General features: G+C 46.2%; 1 protein-coding gene across 2 annotated transcripts in view; it reads right to left on the reverse strand.

Annotated features, from left to right (window-relative positions):
- Positions 1 to 920: 920 nt before the first annotated feature.
- The window catches only part of LOC107376487 (adenylate cyclase type 9), a 37,818-nt gene continuing 23,148 nt past the window's right edge, over positions 921 to 15,590 (reverse strand). Inside the window, exons 2-9 of one of the 2 annotated variants that reach the window (XM_015945597.3) lie at positions 9,813 to 9,967; positions 8,798 to 8,905; positions 8,294 to 8,550; positions 8,073 to 8,175; positions 7,510 to 7,718; positions 7,022 to 7,160; positions 6,315 to 6,457; positions 921 to 2,521 (exon numbers count right to left, since the gene is read on the reverse strand). In XM_015945597.3, the coding sequence (XP_015801083.1) occupies positions 1,177 to 2,521; positions 6,315 to 6,457; positions 7,022 to 7,160; positions 7,510 to 7,718; positions 8,073 to 8,175; positions 8,294 to 8,550; positions 8,798 to 8,905; positions 9,813 to 9,967 (2,459 nt within the window). In that variant the 3' untranslated portion in view covers positions 921 to 1,176. Of the gene's footprint in view, positions 2,522 to 6,314; positions 6,458 to 7,021; positions 7,182 to 7,509; positions 7,719 to 8,072; positions 8,176 to 8,293; positions 8,551 to 8,797; positions 8,906 to 9,812; positions 9,968 to 15,590 lie in introns of both variants that reach the window. The other variant, XM_015945596.3, reaches the window with a different exon arrangement.

The raw sequence follows: 15,590 nt of genomic DNA on the forward strand, positions 1-15,590 counted from the left end.
GAGTTTGGATCATGAGCACAGAACACACACGCGCACACACACACACACACACACACACACACACTAGAAGCCCATGCAGAATAAATATAGTTGAGGGAATCATCCCTTGGTGTTGTGGCAATAAAAAGAACTCAATTGTGGTATGAGAGCAAGCTGCCACATCAGCAAATTAATTTCTTTTTTTAGTCTCCAGAGACCGTCCTTAAGTGTTGGTACTGTTGTAATTGGACCAAGTTATCTGAGTGACCCACAGGCAACTCTCCTCGTAAACTTTGCTTGGCTTTATTATACAATCACACACACACACACACACACACACACACACACACACACACACACACACACACACACACACACACACACACACACACACACACACACACACACACACACACACACACACACACACACACACACACACACACACACACACACACACACACACACACACACACACAGCTTACTTTATGCAAATACACACAGTCTTGTCAGTGTTGTATCAATTAGTCCTGGCTGGGGCTCTCACGAGGAGTTTTCGGCTTGTAACGTGTCCAGCAGCATCAGCATCTTTGTGCAGTGTTTATCATTTTTATTTTGCCTTCACGTACTTCACTTTTACATGTTTTAATGCTTTTCACATTACTGATTACATTTTAGATTAAAAAAGGCAGAATGATCATAGCAAAAACTTAGTTCAAAAGTACACCTGTACAGAAGCAACGCTTTTTTTTTCTCCGAAGGTTTTCTTAGTCATAGTTTTCTCTTTAGTTTGTTATTCTCAGACAAATGGGCCTAGTTGATATCGTATCTATTCTAAAGGCACTTAAAAGACATGTGAACAAAATAATCTAGATTAAAGGTGCAGAGATAATGGAATAAGGAAATGGCTGACAATGGGATTGTTAGCAGGCAAGAGGGAATCAGCATATGCCGTCACATTTTTCTATTTCCTGTCTTCCTGCCTGTCGCCCTTTGTGTGGTCCTCCTTTGATAACATCAGCCACTCGTATTTACACCACAAACAACCTGGCAGATAAAGAAGGCAATGCGTCCTTCTTAAAGTCCCATCTTTACCTGAAGTAGGACAAAATCCAGAGTTTGTACACATGTCAGCTAGTGTGAACACGGGCTTAAAGGGTCGAAGGCTGATAATAAAAGTGCCACTACAGCAAATACTTAAAGCCTGGTTAACTCTCCAACATTGTCATTATCGGTCCCTTGTTTGTCTCTGACGTCTTTCGGTGGTCTTGTTGGATTCTGGAGTGTATTTTGCTGGGTTGAGGCTGAGATAATTAGTTTGTTATTTAGAGAATGTCCTTCAAGATTAGTAACAGGTATAGATGTTAAGCCACTGTGAGAAATGGATCTTCTGGGATGAGATGTCCCTACGGATGGACATCTTTCACAAATGTCTGCCTCTTTCGTTTGACTTAGCCCTGCTGTATTTGAGGAACCAGTGCTGGCACTGGGCACCATAGTAATGGCGCTGCTTGCAGTCCCGCTGGATGCGGGCACCATACTAGCAATCTCATCAGTGGGAGAGCGCCCGATGCTGCCATCCACCTGTGCTCGGATCTCTGGTGACACTGAGAGTTGGTACTGAGGTACAAGGCCACTGTCACTACATTTAGGGTAAAGGAAGGTCTTCATCTGACCTTTGCCCTTCACATTAACTGTGCCCCGATAATCAAATTCATAATCCATACCGCTGAGCACACAGTAGCTCTCTTCGCTGACCTGAACTCGACACTCCACTCCTGTTGTATCCATGCGACTGGCAATGTTGACAGTGTCACCCCAGATATCATAGAGAAGCTTGGTTGTGCCGATCACCCCGGCTGTCAGAGGGCCATGGTTAAAGCCAATGCGGATCTTGAAGCCGAAGCCAAGCATGTTCTTGTTGAAGTCATCCACTACTCGCATCATCTCCAGGGCAAACTCGAATAGAGCACGAAGGTGAGCGTGGGGATGAGCTGCGTCTGCACACTGCTGAGCGTTAAGTCCAGCCGCCGCCATGTAGGTGGCGCCGATAGTTTTGATCTTTTCAATATTTGTGAAGGCAGGTTTGCGCAGAAGCTCATCAAAGTCCCCAATTAACTCATTCAGAACACGGTAGCATTCCTTGCCTCCCTCATAGCTCTCTTCGTAAAACTCACTGAAGTTAACAATACTGGCAAATATGACACCCACGTTGTCGTGATTCTTGGAGTAGCTCTGGGTGACCTTGAGCTGCTCCGCAACGTGGATCGGGATTATGTTTCGAAGCAGCCAATCGGCTTGGTCCCTCATATTCTGAATCTTGATGCGGTGTTGATCAGCTTCCACGTTGCCATGGTAATGTAAACGGTAGCTGACCTCAAATTCACGATTAAGGAACCAGACCAGGAGGAGGAGCAGGAAAAAGGCCACGCAGACTTCAGGAGCAAGAAGGTCTTTTGGGTTGTTTTGTGGGTCAGCACCTGCTGAGCTGTCTGATAAGAGGAAGATGGAGCTGTTGGTAACATTGTTCTGGTTCTCAAACCTGGGTCAGAAGAAAAGGACAGAAATTACAATTATAAAAATAAATAAAAACACGCTAAAATAAACCGTTTTGAAATTTTTGGAGAAAAAAAAATCAACAAATAAGTTCAAGATGATTGTGTCATGAAATGCACGTTGCTCAAATAAAATTTGAGCATCATTTAGACCAGGAATGTTCAAACGTTGTCAAGTTAGAAGCCCTGCTGGAAGGCGAGGCTTTTCGATCTTCAGCGACAAGGTGCCAGGCCTAAAGCTCACTTTTTGAGAAGGTAGATGAACTGGGCGGATGAGGTTCGTCCTGGGTATCTCAAGGCTATGGATGTTGTAGGGCTGTCATGGTTGACACGTCTCTACAACATTGCGTGGTCATCGGGGGCAGTTCCTAGGGAGTGGCAGACCGGGGTGGTGGTCCCCATCTTTAAGAAGGGTGACCTGAGGGTGTGTTCCAACTATAGGGGGATCACACTCCTCAGCCTCCCTGGAAAGGTCTACGCCAAGGTACTGGAGAGGAGGGTCCGATCGATAGTCGAATCTCAGATAGAGGAGGAGCAATGTGGTTTTCGTCCTGGCCGTGGAACTGTGGACCAGCTCTATACCCTTGCAAGGGTGATGGAGGGGGCATGGGAGTTTGCCCAACCAATCCACATGTGCTTTGTGGATTTGGAGAAGGCTTATGACCGTGTCCCCAGGGGCACCCTGTGGGGGACGCTCCAGGAGTATGGGGTGGGTGGCTTTCTGTTAAGGGCCATTCAGTCCCTTTACCAGAGGAGCGTGAGTTTGGTCCGCATAGCCGGTAGTAAGTCGGACCTGTTCCCAGTGAGGGTTGGACTCCGCCAGGGCTGCCCTTTGTCACCGGTTCTGTTCATCACTTTTATGGACAGAATTTCTAGGTGCAGCCGTGGTGTGGAGTGTGTCGAGTTTGGTGGCAGGAGAATCTCGTCTCTGCTTTTTGCGGATGATGTGGTCCTCCTAGCTTCATCCAGCTCTGACCTTCAGCTCTTGCTGGGTAGGTTCGCGGCCGAATGTGAAGCGGCTGGGATGAGGATCAGCACCTCCAAATCTGAGACCATGGTTCTCGACCGGAAAAGGGTGGCTTGCCACCTCCGGGTCGGGGGAGAGGTCCTACCTCAAGTGGAGGAGTTTAAGTATCTCGGGGTCTTGTTCACGATAGGAGGGATCGGGAGATCGACAGGCGGATCGGTTCAGCGTCTGCAGTGATGCGGACGCTGAGCCGATCTGTCGTGGGGAAGAGGGAGCTGAGCCAGAAAGCCAGGCTCTCGATTTACCGGTCGATCTACGTCCCAATCCTCACCTATGGTCATGAGCTTTGGGTAATGACCGAAAGAACGAGATCGCGGATACAAGCGGCCGAAATGAGTTTCCTCCGTAGGGTGGCCGGGCTCAGCCTTGGAGATAGGGTGAGGAGCTCGGACATTCGGGAGGGACTTGGAGTAGAACCGCTGCTCCTCCGGATCGAAAGGAGCCAGTTGAGGTGGTTTGGGCATCTGGTCAGGATGCCTCCTGGACGCCTCCCCGGGGAGGTGTTTCGGGCATGTCCTGCCGGCAGAAGGCCCCCGGGTCGACCCAGGACACGTTGGAGAGGTTACATCTCCAATCTGGTCCGGGAACGCCTTGGGGTCCTGCCGGAGGAGCTGGTGGACAAGGCCGGGGAGAGGACGGCCTGGAGCTCCCTAGTTGGGATGCTGCCCCCGCGACCCGGACCCGGATAAGCGGAGGAAGACGAAGACGAAGACGAAGACGAAGACAAAATATCTTCCCTCTGCCAACATACAGAAATCTCAAAATAACTTGAACACAATGATAATTGGTCGGTCTCTGGCACCAGCGACTACTAGAGGCCAACAGCCTGGCGGGGGACTCCAGACAACTACGCTGCTTTCAGCTCAGGGTGCGACCCGAAGTTCCCCCCAGATCCACTCCTGCACGCACGGGAAATTAAGCCACAGTTGGGACCCGCAGTCGCCCTGCCACCTGCTCACTACCTCTGGAGAACTGCTGCAACATCCTGGATCCCCTTGTGTGCAGGCCTCTCAGGGCTTCTTCTCCACAGCCACTCTGCTCCACTCCAACAGATCACTCAAAGGTCCAGCTTCCCACCACTCTGATTGTGGGAGATTATCATAAGGATGGAAACGACTGGTCTCTGATCGAGGGTCAAAATGACCTGAGCTCAGGTCGGGTCAGGCAGATTTTACGCTGCCAGGTTGTTGTTTAGCTGCATGGCAGGCAGCTGCAGCACAGCGCTCCTGTACAAAGTGAAGTCTGCTGTCTGACAGGCAGGTCCTGCACGGACCACGGTATTCCGCACAAGATTTTCTTCCAAATCTGGCCCCCCATTCATCAAATGTTCTTAGAAATATTCCTATATTCCTTCCTATGAACGAAATTTACAATGTTGGTACAAACGGTCGAAATCACGATTTATGAAACACGCAGTGGCCACTGGTACACATCTTCCTCCACAGTCGTCTGATGATAAATCCCACCTGTGCGTACCCAGGTGGTCGTGTCCGTTCACGATCATTAATGGGCCATTCCCATCTGTACCGGGTCGGCCCGGGCCGGATAGCCCCAGTCAGCCCCAGCCTGGCCCGGTTGATTCCACACATCCTTGCCTTAAGCCCATGTGGGCTGATTCTACCCACCAATCAGAGGCTTGCTCTAATGGAAGGTGTGAATTTGCTGTCAGCAGTGGGTGTGTTGGCCCTGGTCGGCCTGAAGCAGACCCCCTCGAGAAGAGGGCTGAGAATGAGCCTTGGTTGGCCCGGAAAAATACCAGGCCACCCAGATATGTAAACAACCTACGCTACCCGGCCCGGGCCGACCCGGTGCAGATGGGAATGGCCCATTACATACAGGAACAACATGAATTTACCATATTTGGTCACACTGCGTCTTCAGCTCATGGTGGGATTCCCTGCATTCTTCATGAGAAAAAAATAAGAAATTTTAATTGACAGCGAGATCGAGGCGCTGGTTGCTGAAGTGGTGGAGAAACAAACAAGTTGCAGACGTAAACGTGGTCGGGACAGATGAGAGGTCTCTGTCAGAAATAACGAAAAATGATTCGACATAAAACCGAATAAAAAAAACGTAGAATAACAGACGGAATGTTTCATTCTGTTGTCATTTACAGTGAGTTGTCTGCATGTTCTGTTTGAAGTTAGTATAGCTCTCATTTGGAAATCTTTGTTGTCTGAGAGTGCAGCCTCCTCTGAGCTGTCATTCAGTCTGGTTACCTTGACAACGCGTGTACGATCGGGATGGTTCTGGGGGTTCTTGTAGCTTTCCAACAATTGAATATAGGCTGGAATCGGACTTGTGTTGTTCGTCTGTCGCTCCACAAATGGTTCCAAATCATAGCACAGCTCCAGAAGGATCTGCTTCCTTTACTGATTCTGACACTAAACTACCTTTCCTGAATAAAAAAGCCCACTTCCCTGATTTCACAATATTTCACTTTAACCAGCAGCTCATGCTGTTGAAAGACAGTAATGTTGCCCTTTTTTAAAGAAAACTTGTGAGTTTATCATTGCTAAAAAATTATTTTCCTTAAATGAAGACTAGTGATCAAAAGATAAACTAACAATTGAATTAACTCCAAAGAAAAGAGGAGGAACAAGCTGGCTTGGTTAGTGAAAGACTCGTGTGTATCACTGCATCGTCTCTCCCGAAACTATCAGTTTTGACACACATTTTTGGGTTTTAAGAAGACTTTGCAGCTATAATTTAAACATTCATTCGTTATTACAGATTTGTGAGTTGCATCATACCTGCAGGGGGAGCTGAAGAGCAAGAGTAGCATCGTCAGTCCCACCAGTGTTGCTATTGTAGAGCGCATCCAGTAGCTGAGCTGGCAGAAGTTACAATACTGAATAATGGCTATGATGATGGCACAGCAGATGAATATGGTGAACTGAGGGGCAAAAAACAAGAGGAAAGTTATCCAAAAGAAATTGACTCTTTAAAGTAAAATAATAGAAAGCATTTCCTACAAATAGGACAAAATGAATATTTAACATAAAAGTTAGGGTATTGCTAAGTTCAGTTCAGTTAAAACTGAGGGGGAAAAGACATGAAGACATCAAGAAATCAGGCTCAGTGGTTGGGCAAAGCTTGGACTCCTTTGACATGATCATTGACAAAAGGATGAAGAGTAAACTTAAGACAGTTATGTCTCTGGAGGATCACCCCCTTCACCACATTTTTAAGGATCTCGGGAGCTCTTTCAGTGGGCGAATGTTAATGCCCCGGTGCTCCACTGAACGTTTTAGGAACTCTTTTATTCCAGCTGCAGGTGCGTTTTTACAATGAGCATTTCGTATGATTGTATATTTGATATTTTTATATTTTATCAGGACCAGTGAATGTTTTATTGTGTGGATGTGCATGTTGTGTTTACTTGTCCAAGGCAATTCAATTTCCCCCTTGGGGATTAATAACGACAACCTTGAACCTTGAACATGCAAGTGAGATTTACCTGGATAGAGAGATGCATGTCACAGGAGACGTGGGAGAAGACTGCAACAGCAGGCAGAGACACCAGAACAGCTCCTACAAAGTGACGCATCACCCAGCCCGAGATGGCTCTCATCAGCAGCCGAGTGCACTTCAGCATCCTGTCCAGATAAAAGGCCACACTGGAGACAGAGACACAGGTAAGACGCAACGGCTGCATTTACAACCGTCAGTGTAAAACACTGTTTAGTTTTTACAGATGTTCAATTGTTTGTCTAAATGTTCTTTTTCCATCTATACATCTGCTAAAGTACATATAAAGTTTATTTACTGCTGAGGTTTACACAACATTTATCAAGCAGCATTGGGTACTTTTACAAACAGAAAGGGTAGTTGAATTTTCTCCGTATCGAGTTTATAACACTTACTTTACACAGAAAAACTGATCATTGTTTAGACGGACCAAAAACCAGGTAGCTGAAGACTCGTTTTCAGCATTAAGTCTCTTACCGTACAGCAATTAGCAAAGCCAGAGCCTCCAACAGGGCAGCCACCGCCGTTACAATCAGAGCTGGTGTGGAAAGGCTCTGCTGGGTCACAAGCGGCCGAAGGAAACAAGCGAGTGAAAGAGCTACGACAACCAAACAGCAGAGCAACATGTCCAGGAAAGAACTGAATGTTGGGCTGGCAAATGTCTGCATTGCTGCTTGGATCTCCACCTGGGAGGGGAGACAAGGGAAAGAGCCCAAAGACGGGCAGAAAGTATCAATCACATACCAATCTAATAAAAATATCTACAGTCCCACTTCCAGTCAGTGCAACCACACCGTGAAAGATGCACTTCTGCGCTTAAACCAGCAGAGGTCACTGCAACCTAAGAAATTATTTATTCAAAGGTCCTGCAGTGATTTTTCTTTGCCGCAGTCTCACCAGTCCGTTAGAGCCAACAGGCTTCCCAGACAAGACTCCGACACGGAAAAACTCACAATAAGCGAGAACAAATGGGACTTAATGTCTCTCACACACGCGCACACACACATTTTAACACCATAACACTCAAACACAACACACACCTCCTCCTGGTAGCTCATCCGGTACGTAGACTCCAGGTTCTTCTCCAAAAAGGTGAGGCTGAGCTTTTTTAATGGAGGTTTGTAGAAATAGTCCTTCATAAGACTGCAAGAGACACATGCACGACCAATCATGTCCAAGCTCAGCACATTTCTCTCCAATTCAAAGAATCGGCCTCTACATTTACAAGGTTTAAAGGATTTACGCATTCATCTTCAGCTACCTGTCCTCCTTGATAACATCCACAAAATGAGCATCACTCCTTTCCCTGAAGTTTTTGGATCGCAGTGGGATGAGAGCCGAGTGGTCCATCCCCATAGCTCCTCCAGTCCACGACTTCTTCTCCTTTTCCTGTAGCATCTCACACAGTGACGTCTGGCTGCTAGTCAAGGCCTCTAGCTGCGGACTGAGCAGGCCATTCACAGTTTTGGGGCTGCGCCCAGCAGATACAGCAGGGGAGCACTTCAGATTTGAAGAGTCCTGAGAGGAAGAGAGGTCTGAGAGGATCTTAAATTCCCATGAAAGAAGGTGCGATAATGAGCTCTGGAAGTAGGTCGGCAGTATTGTGAAGTAGTCCAGATAGGAGACTCACACCGATCCAAATTCTTTTGTGGCATCAGCTTTGTCAAAATGACGTTAACAAAATGGGTGAAAATGATCTGTTTTCATTTCAAACAGACCGTGCAACACGTTTTCCGTTTGCAACAGGTAACAACAACAAACTAACCTTGCTGTTAGTTTTGGTGTCCTCGTGGCAGCCATTGTGTACAATTCCTTCCTCCAGAGCTGGATCCTCCCCTGCCATCAGGGTCATACTGCAGGACAGACAGGGGGACTGCACACAGATGGGGGGGAAACCACGCAAAAGGAAAAACACAGCAGGACGTAATCACTAAAAGATCAGTCATTTAAGGACAATTATGACAGGTTTCAAATTATGAGGAACAAGAGTTCATGGATTTCACTGAGGATCATGTTGAGTTGTAAGAGTACAGTAATGTGAAACAAAAGACAAAAATGTGACTGTTTATTGTCTGGATCACAGTCTTTGCCAGCAAGTGCAGTGTGAATGTGAGATCTGTGTGCCATGGTAGAACAAGGTTAAGTAAAAAGCACAATTAAGCTAAAAAAATGTGCCTTTCTATCAAACAAATACGTTTACACAAACAAATCTTTTAAACTTCTTTCAGAATGCATATCACTCAGTATGATGTGTGTAGGAGGCCTGCAGAGGACGCAACTATTTACGGGGTTGTTTTTCAGAAAGCAGCAGAAATGCTGGAAAAGCTACTGCACCTCTCATTTTAGGGTCATTGAGTCAAATAGCAGCTGAAAAGAACACTTTTACTTTAGTAACAGTTAAATCTTGCTCAAATGACATTCCAATCAGGCTGACAAATAAATGGTGTGTTTGTGTTTGTGTGTGTGTGTGTGCGTGCGTGCGTGCGTGCGTGCGTGCGTGGTACTGAAAGTGAGGAGAATGGTTGGTGCACAAATATCAACTGATGCAGTTACTAGCAACAAGGTAAAATGTGAGCTTCCATGGTGACAGTTGGCAGCAGTCCCATACAAGGTTAAACTACTACATGCATGCAATAAAATGAATATTTATAGAAGCTTCTGATGTGCCCACATACTGGAATGTGGTGAAACATGTTGCTCCGTGTTCCTCCTCAGGCAGCAAAGATGTGCAATAATAAACAAGTTTCTCGAAAACATTTCTCAGAGGCAGATGAGCTCACCTTGGTTTTGTCTGGAGGAAGGGAGCCAGTCAAGGAGGCTCCATCTGGAGTGTGCAACCTGGGCACATGAGCATGTTCTGGTGCAGACGGGCCCATCTGAGAGCAGCTACAGTGAGGCTCAAACCTTCGGCTGGATATAAGGTAGGTCCTCATGCCTGGAGGGAGAGGAAAAACACAAGTCGTGCGCAGGTCAAAGTTGAGTTTAGTCCTCCCTGCGTGTGCGTGGAGACATGGAGGGAGACATTAGGATTCAGAGACTGACGGCGAATTCCCTCAGTGACTTTTAAAAGCAGGTTTTTAAAGCGAAAAAAGCCTGAATATGAATCTCTCCCACTTGTAAAAGCCAAGGTCATACAAATGAATCACTCTCGTCTTTCCTCCCATAAACAAGACGGTGCCTTTATACAGGTTCTTTCTATTATTCATCTGTTTAAAATCAAACAGATAATTCAGCATGACACATGTAGCGGACACCTACATCGTCTCTCCGTGCTTTTTTCTTACCACCTGTTCAATCCGCCTGAGGACAGATTTTTATTTAGTTCAAATTCCTCCCGTTTATCTCGCTTCAGCTCAGGTGTCTCTACAGTGTGAAATCTAATATTTCCGTTTTGGATAACAAGCGCCAGCGTATGGAAACATTTAGGCGTTTGTGCCCAGGGTTCAGTTTCAGTTACAAGAGACCCCATTTATTTGAACACCTCCAACCTTTCATTTGTCTTAGGTTATTAGCATTTGAGGAACATTTCTGGGTGTTTGTAACGTTTTTTCTCCTTGAAATCCAGCCACAGGAACCGGCCGGTTCTCTAGAGATGATAACAAAGCTACAGTTTGGAATGATGACTCAACCACATCTGGGATGGTTTCTTCCTGTGCCCCTGACTTGTGTCCTCTGAACAGAATACCCAACACCTGTAGGTTGTTTTCCTTTTCTAGACTGGCTCCAGGGAGTTTCCTTTTCAGTCACTAGATAGGGCAAGAAGGGTCTTACATATTGGCTTTGAGTCAGTCTAACTGGCAGCAGGTAAGCACAGGTGAGTGTGCTCAGCCACATAATTCAGCTGTCAGTGGGGCCAGAGCCTCAGGCTCTGAGATTTGTCTGAGTTAAGTGCTTCAGACAGGCCTGTCGCTGCTAGTGTGGAACCCACCCCACGGCTGCACTCTGACACACACACACACTGACCACAACACCGCACACACACACGGATTTTCCAGAGAAGCAACAAAATGAAAAAGGGACTGATGGCATGATAGAGTAAGAAAGCAAGACACACTCACATCCAACCACCCACACACACACACATTTAAAACACCTTCACGCAAAGTGAAGCAGAGGTGTGGATGGACGACTTTACTGAAGCTATGTCAACGTCCAGGAGGATGAGATTCCAGGATAGGAAATGAAAGTGGAAAAAGGTGGCAACAACGAACCAATTCCTCGCACCAGTGATGCAGAATGACACAGCAGATGAAAACAGGCAGCAGGAAACCGGGAGCGCTCCCGGCTGCTTTTGAAAATGAAACTTGTGAGTGTGCGTTAGAAGCAGAGCCAGAGACACCAACGTACACACAAAACACACAAGCACAGTATTGAATTATTTCATTACTTTACTAATCAAATGCCTCTCCGCTTCCTACCCTGCACACAGCATCTGTTTGTGAGTCAGCAGGGTTATTTTTCTCCTCCATTTATGGTTCAAAATCATGTCTAGAAACGACGCATACAAAGTAAGCAAGAAAACTGTTGCAGCTTCATTAGGCAGAAAGTGGAATGGAACAGGTGATTTGTTCTTTCCACCGTTTTCCCACAACTACACTACAGTAGAGCCATACAGAAACTCTAATTCCAACTGAAGCATGCAAAACTACTGAAGTCACAACTAAGTGCTGGTGCCTGCTGAGTGGTTACATCATCAGAACTGTTTAATAAAGACAAATCCATCACAAAGGAAATCACTGAACCATTCGCCTTTCATTATTCAACATCATAAGAGCCTAACAAAGATAATGAGCTGGTTTACGCTACTCTGCATGTACAGTTATAAGGCGAATAAGCAGTTTGGACTCATTACTACACATTTTCTGTTGCAAACTATAAAAACCCAGAAATCCACTGAACTGTACTTGTGTGTGGCATCACCTCTGCATACACTGAATGATAAACCCAAAAGACAAGTGCAAATAAATACAAAAAGAGGATAAAACCCTCTGTAGCGGAATATAGTTGGTATATTCTTACACTTTTATTAAGGTTCAGAGATATCACTGATCCAAACCTGGGCTAGAACATTACTCTTTGGACCGGGCCCTTAGAATCAAAAGAGGTTGTTTTTATTACAGGGAATTTTATTCAATTACTTTGTACTGAATTAGAGACAAGAAGAGAGAGCGAGAGATGGGACGTTTAAGAATATTTATTTTATAATTATTTGAAACAATCACCAGGACTAACTCTCTAATGATGGATGCAGATGAATGTAATGCTGAAGTGTTGGTGTGTGTGTGTGTCAGTTCAGAATCTCCATCTGGTGGAGGCAAGTCTGAGTGCGAGGTGTTGTTCGCTCCTAACTGACCGACGATGGGCTTTAGGAGGAAGACATGAGACGCTATCTATGCCTATCTACGTACCGTGCGGAGACCCCCGTGTTAGATCCGGATGCCAGGTCCTCAACCCTCCTTGGTGCTGGAACTGGTGAAACAGCATCAGCAGCACGACAAACCAGTCTATGGATAGTCTCCCGGTACAACGGCAGGTTTCAGCGTCACGTAGAGACCCCCCCTTTATTGGGTCAGAGAGTTCAGCTTTTATTCTGAAGGAACTGTCGTCTTGTTGATAAAACGACAGACTTTTCCAGCTTGACAGTTCTCAGCTTAAAAGTAGAAAATACAGCCGGCCAGTCTGTACTTCACTTAGCGATGATGGACATCGGATGGATTTGAGAGCTGGTTGAGTACTTGGTTAGAACTCCGTTGGAACTGCCTTGGAACTACGTTGAAAAACTGAGTTAAAATGGCGTTGTTCTGTTTTATTAAGCTTAGTTTTTTATGATTCTTAGCGAATCGGAGTGGACAGATTAACTAAACACCACAGAGCTCTGCCACGCATCAGAAAGGAAGATCTGATTGGATGAGTGAACAATGTGTCATGCGTTTACCTTATGTGAATCAGGATGTCTAGTGGGCCATTCCCATCTGTACCGGGTCGGCCCGGGCCGGGTAGCCCCAGTCGGCCCCAGCCTGGCCCGGTTGATTCCACACATCCTTGCCTTAAGCCCATGTGGGCTGATTCTACCCACCAATCAGAGGCTTGCTCTAATGGAAGGTGTGAATTTGCTGTCAGCAGTGGGTGAGTTAGCCCTGGTCGGCCTGAAGCAGACCCCCTCGAGAAGAGGGCTGAGAATGAGCCTTGGTTGGCCCGGAAAAATACCAGGCCACCCAGATATGTAAACAACCTACGCTACCCGGCCCAGGCCGACCCGGTACAGATGGGAATGGCCCATAGCTCAGTCAGCCCCAGTCCTGTTATTCATTAAACACATAAATCATAACATTTTGATTTCACAGATCGGTCACCTGATTATTATTGACCAACAGTTGTTTTGATTAGCTTTATTAGAAATAAAGTTCTTTGATTAACTAATGAAAAGCATTCTTCGTCCTTCTTCTGTCTTCTTTGCTGGAATGTAAACATCAGAAGCAAGCGCACGACCTTGGCAATTTATGCACACTGTCACTGTGTCAAAGGGCAGCTGTTAAGGGCAGAAATGGCATATTCATAACGCTACACCTCTAACTGGAATTTTTCAAAAAAGCAGCTCTTCAAGCTGATGGAGCAAATTTAGGAAGACCAAAGCCCAGATGTCACTGTTCAGATGAAGATGGAGATTAGAGACTTGTTGGGACGAAAAGACTAAATGTGGGCCTGTATTCCCTCAAGTCCTGTATGATGACTTTGAAGATAGATGACCATTTATTGTTTTTCAGTTAAAGGTGGGCTTAAAGGTCTACTCCCAAACCAAGTTGCATCTTCAACAGCGATGAACAGAGAAAATTAGAGCTTTTGTGATACATTTCCCTTGTTTTTGGAATCTTTTTTTTTTTAAGTGCTCCAAGTCTTGAAAAGCCAGCAAAGGAGATAAAAATGTGACCTGGAATTCTTCCTCATTTCACTTAGCAACACTAAAGAGTTTTTAACACGTAAAGCCAGGGGTTCTCAATCCTAGTCTTAGAGGGCCGGTATCCAGCATGTTTTAGTGGCTTCCCTGCTGCAACACACCTGATTTCAATCAGCAGGTGATTACAGGCTACTGCACAGCCTGAAGAGGTGCTGAACAGGTGATTCAACCACTGAATCAAGTGTGTTGGAGCAGAGGAACAATGAAAACATGCTGGATGTCGGCCCTCCAGGACCAGGATTGAGAACCCCTGCTTTAAGCTATTTCTTTCAATCCTGTTTCAGTGGTTCTTCAGCCAGAGTGAGCATTACTAAGTAAGCTTCTGCTGACCAGAAACTGTAATTATCAGCTGTGTTGGCATCATGTCTGAGCCTGGAAGTAAAAGTAATAGAGTAATGTCTTCGGAGGTGAAGCAAAGAGCTAAAACCAGAGTGAACATTGACGTGACCTACACTTGTTTCAGGGAGAAGAGGCAGGCGACAAAATCACTGATGATAACCTGGTGGCTTTGTTGTTACCGGACGTGAAAGTAATAATGTTTTTGTCCAACCGTGTGGATCTTTTTACTTCATGGCTACCGTAAATCCTCTAATACAGGCCGGTATTCAATTAAAGGCCAGGTCTCCAATTTTGGCCGGTGTCGGAGTAGGCGGAGGTGAATAATGGCCGGTCTCTTATTGTGGCCGGGTGGAATGTGGTAACAAGCAAGTACGGGGGCGGTTGTGTCATCGTCTCACTTTTGATTTGCGAGTGATAGACCGCGAGGGTAACTTTAACCGTGCGGAGACGAAGAGGAGGCGAAAATTTGATATCAAGTTCAAAGAGAATGTGTGCTGCAGAACACTGGGGAGCAATAGGGGTTGTATGAACTAGTCGACTTCACTATAGTGGCTTTTTATGCCTGTCATCGACTAGTCACTGTCACGTGATAATGACCGGCAAGATGCAGCCCTCGGAAAAGACAGCAGCCTGCTGTCAGCAGGTGACAAGCTCCTGCGCTCGTGGGGGGGGGGGGGGTCAACACGCTCTGCCACAGCGTCGGTACTGACACGCGATCGTTCATGTCGGTTCATTTCCTTTAATGTTTTCTGTCTTTTATTTGCGCCTGATGCGTTTCGCTGCTGTGGAGCGGGGCACATCACCTTGTCCTCCGACGCACTGATCACTGATGCGGCCGGCAAGCAGCGAGCACTCCGCTGTTTTTGCGGTCGGTAATCTGCCTCCTGAGCACGGCCACAGTAACAATCAGGTGTTCCCAAATTATTTAACACGCGATCGTCCATGTCGGTTCATTTCCTTTGATGTTTTCTGTCTTTTATTTGCACCTGATGCGTTTAGCTGTGGAGTGGGGCGCATCAACTTGTCATCCGGTGACGCACCGATCACTGATGCGGCCGGCAAGCAGCGCACACTCCGCTGTTTTTGCGGTCGGTAGATCTTTTAGAACTGCAGTTCAAAGGTAACTCATAAGGTGAATATATATTAACCCAGGTAGCAGTTTCTCTTTAGGATTGAGAGGAGATGCAGGAAGATAATAAACAGGCAGGACAGAAAAATAGTCAAATAATAACAAGTTAGTTTTTGTACCTGGTGGTTGCAACAA

Source organism: Nothobranchius furzeri, chromosome 12 (genome assembly GCF_043380555.1).
Source record: "Nothobranchius furzeri strain GRZ-AD chromosome 12, NfurGRZ-RIMD1, whole genome shotgun sequence".
NCBI lineage: Eukaryota > Metazoa > Chordata > Actinopteri > Cyprinodontiformes > Nothobranchiidae > Nothobranchius > Nothobranchius furzeri.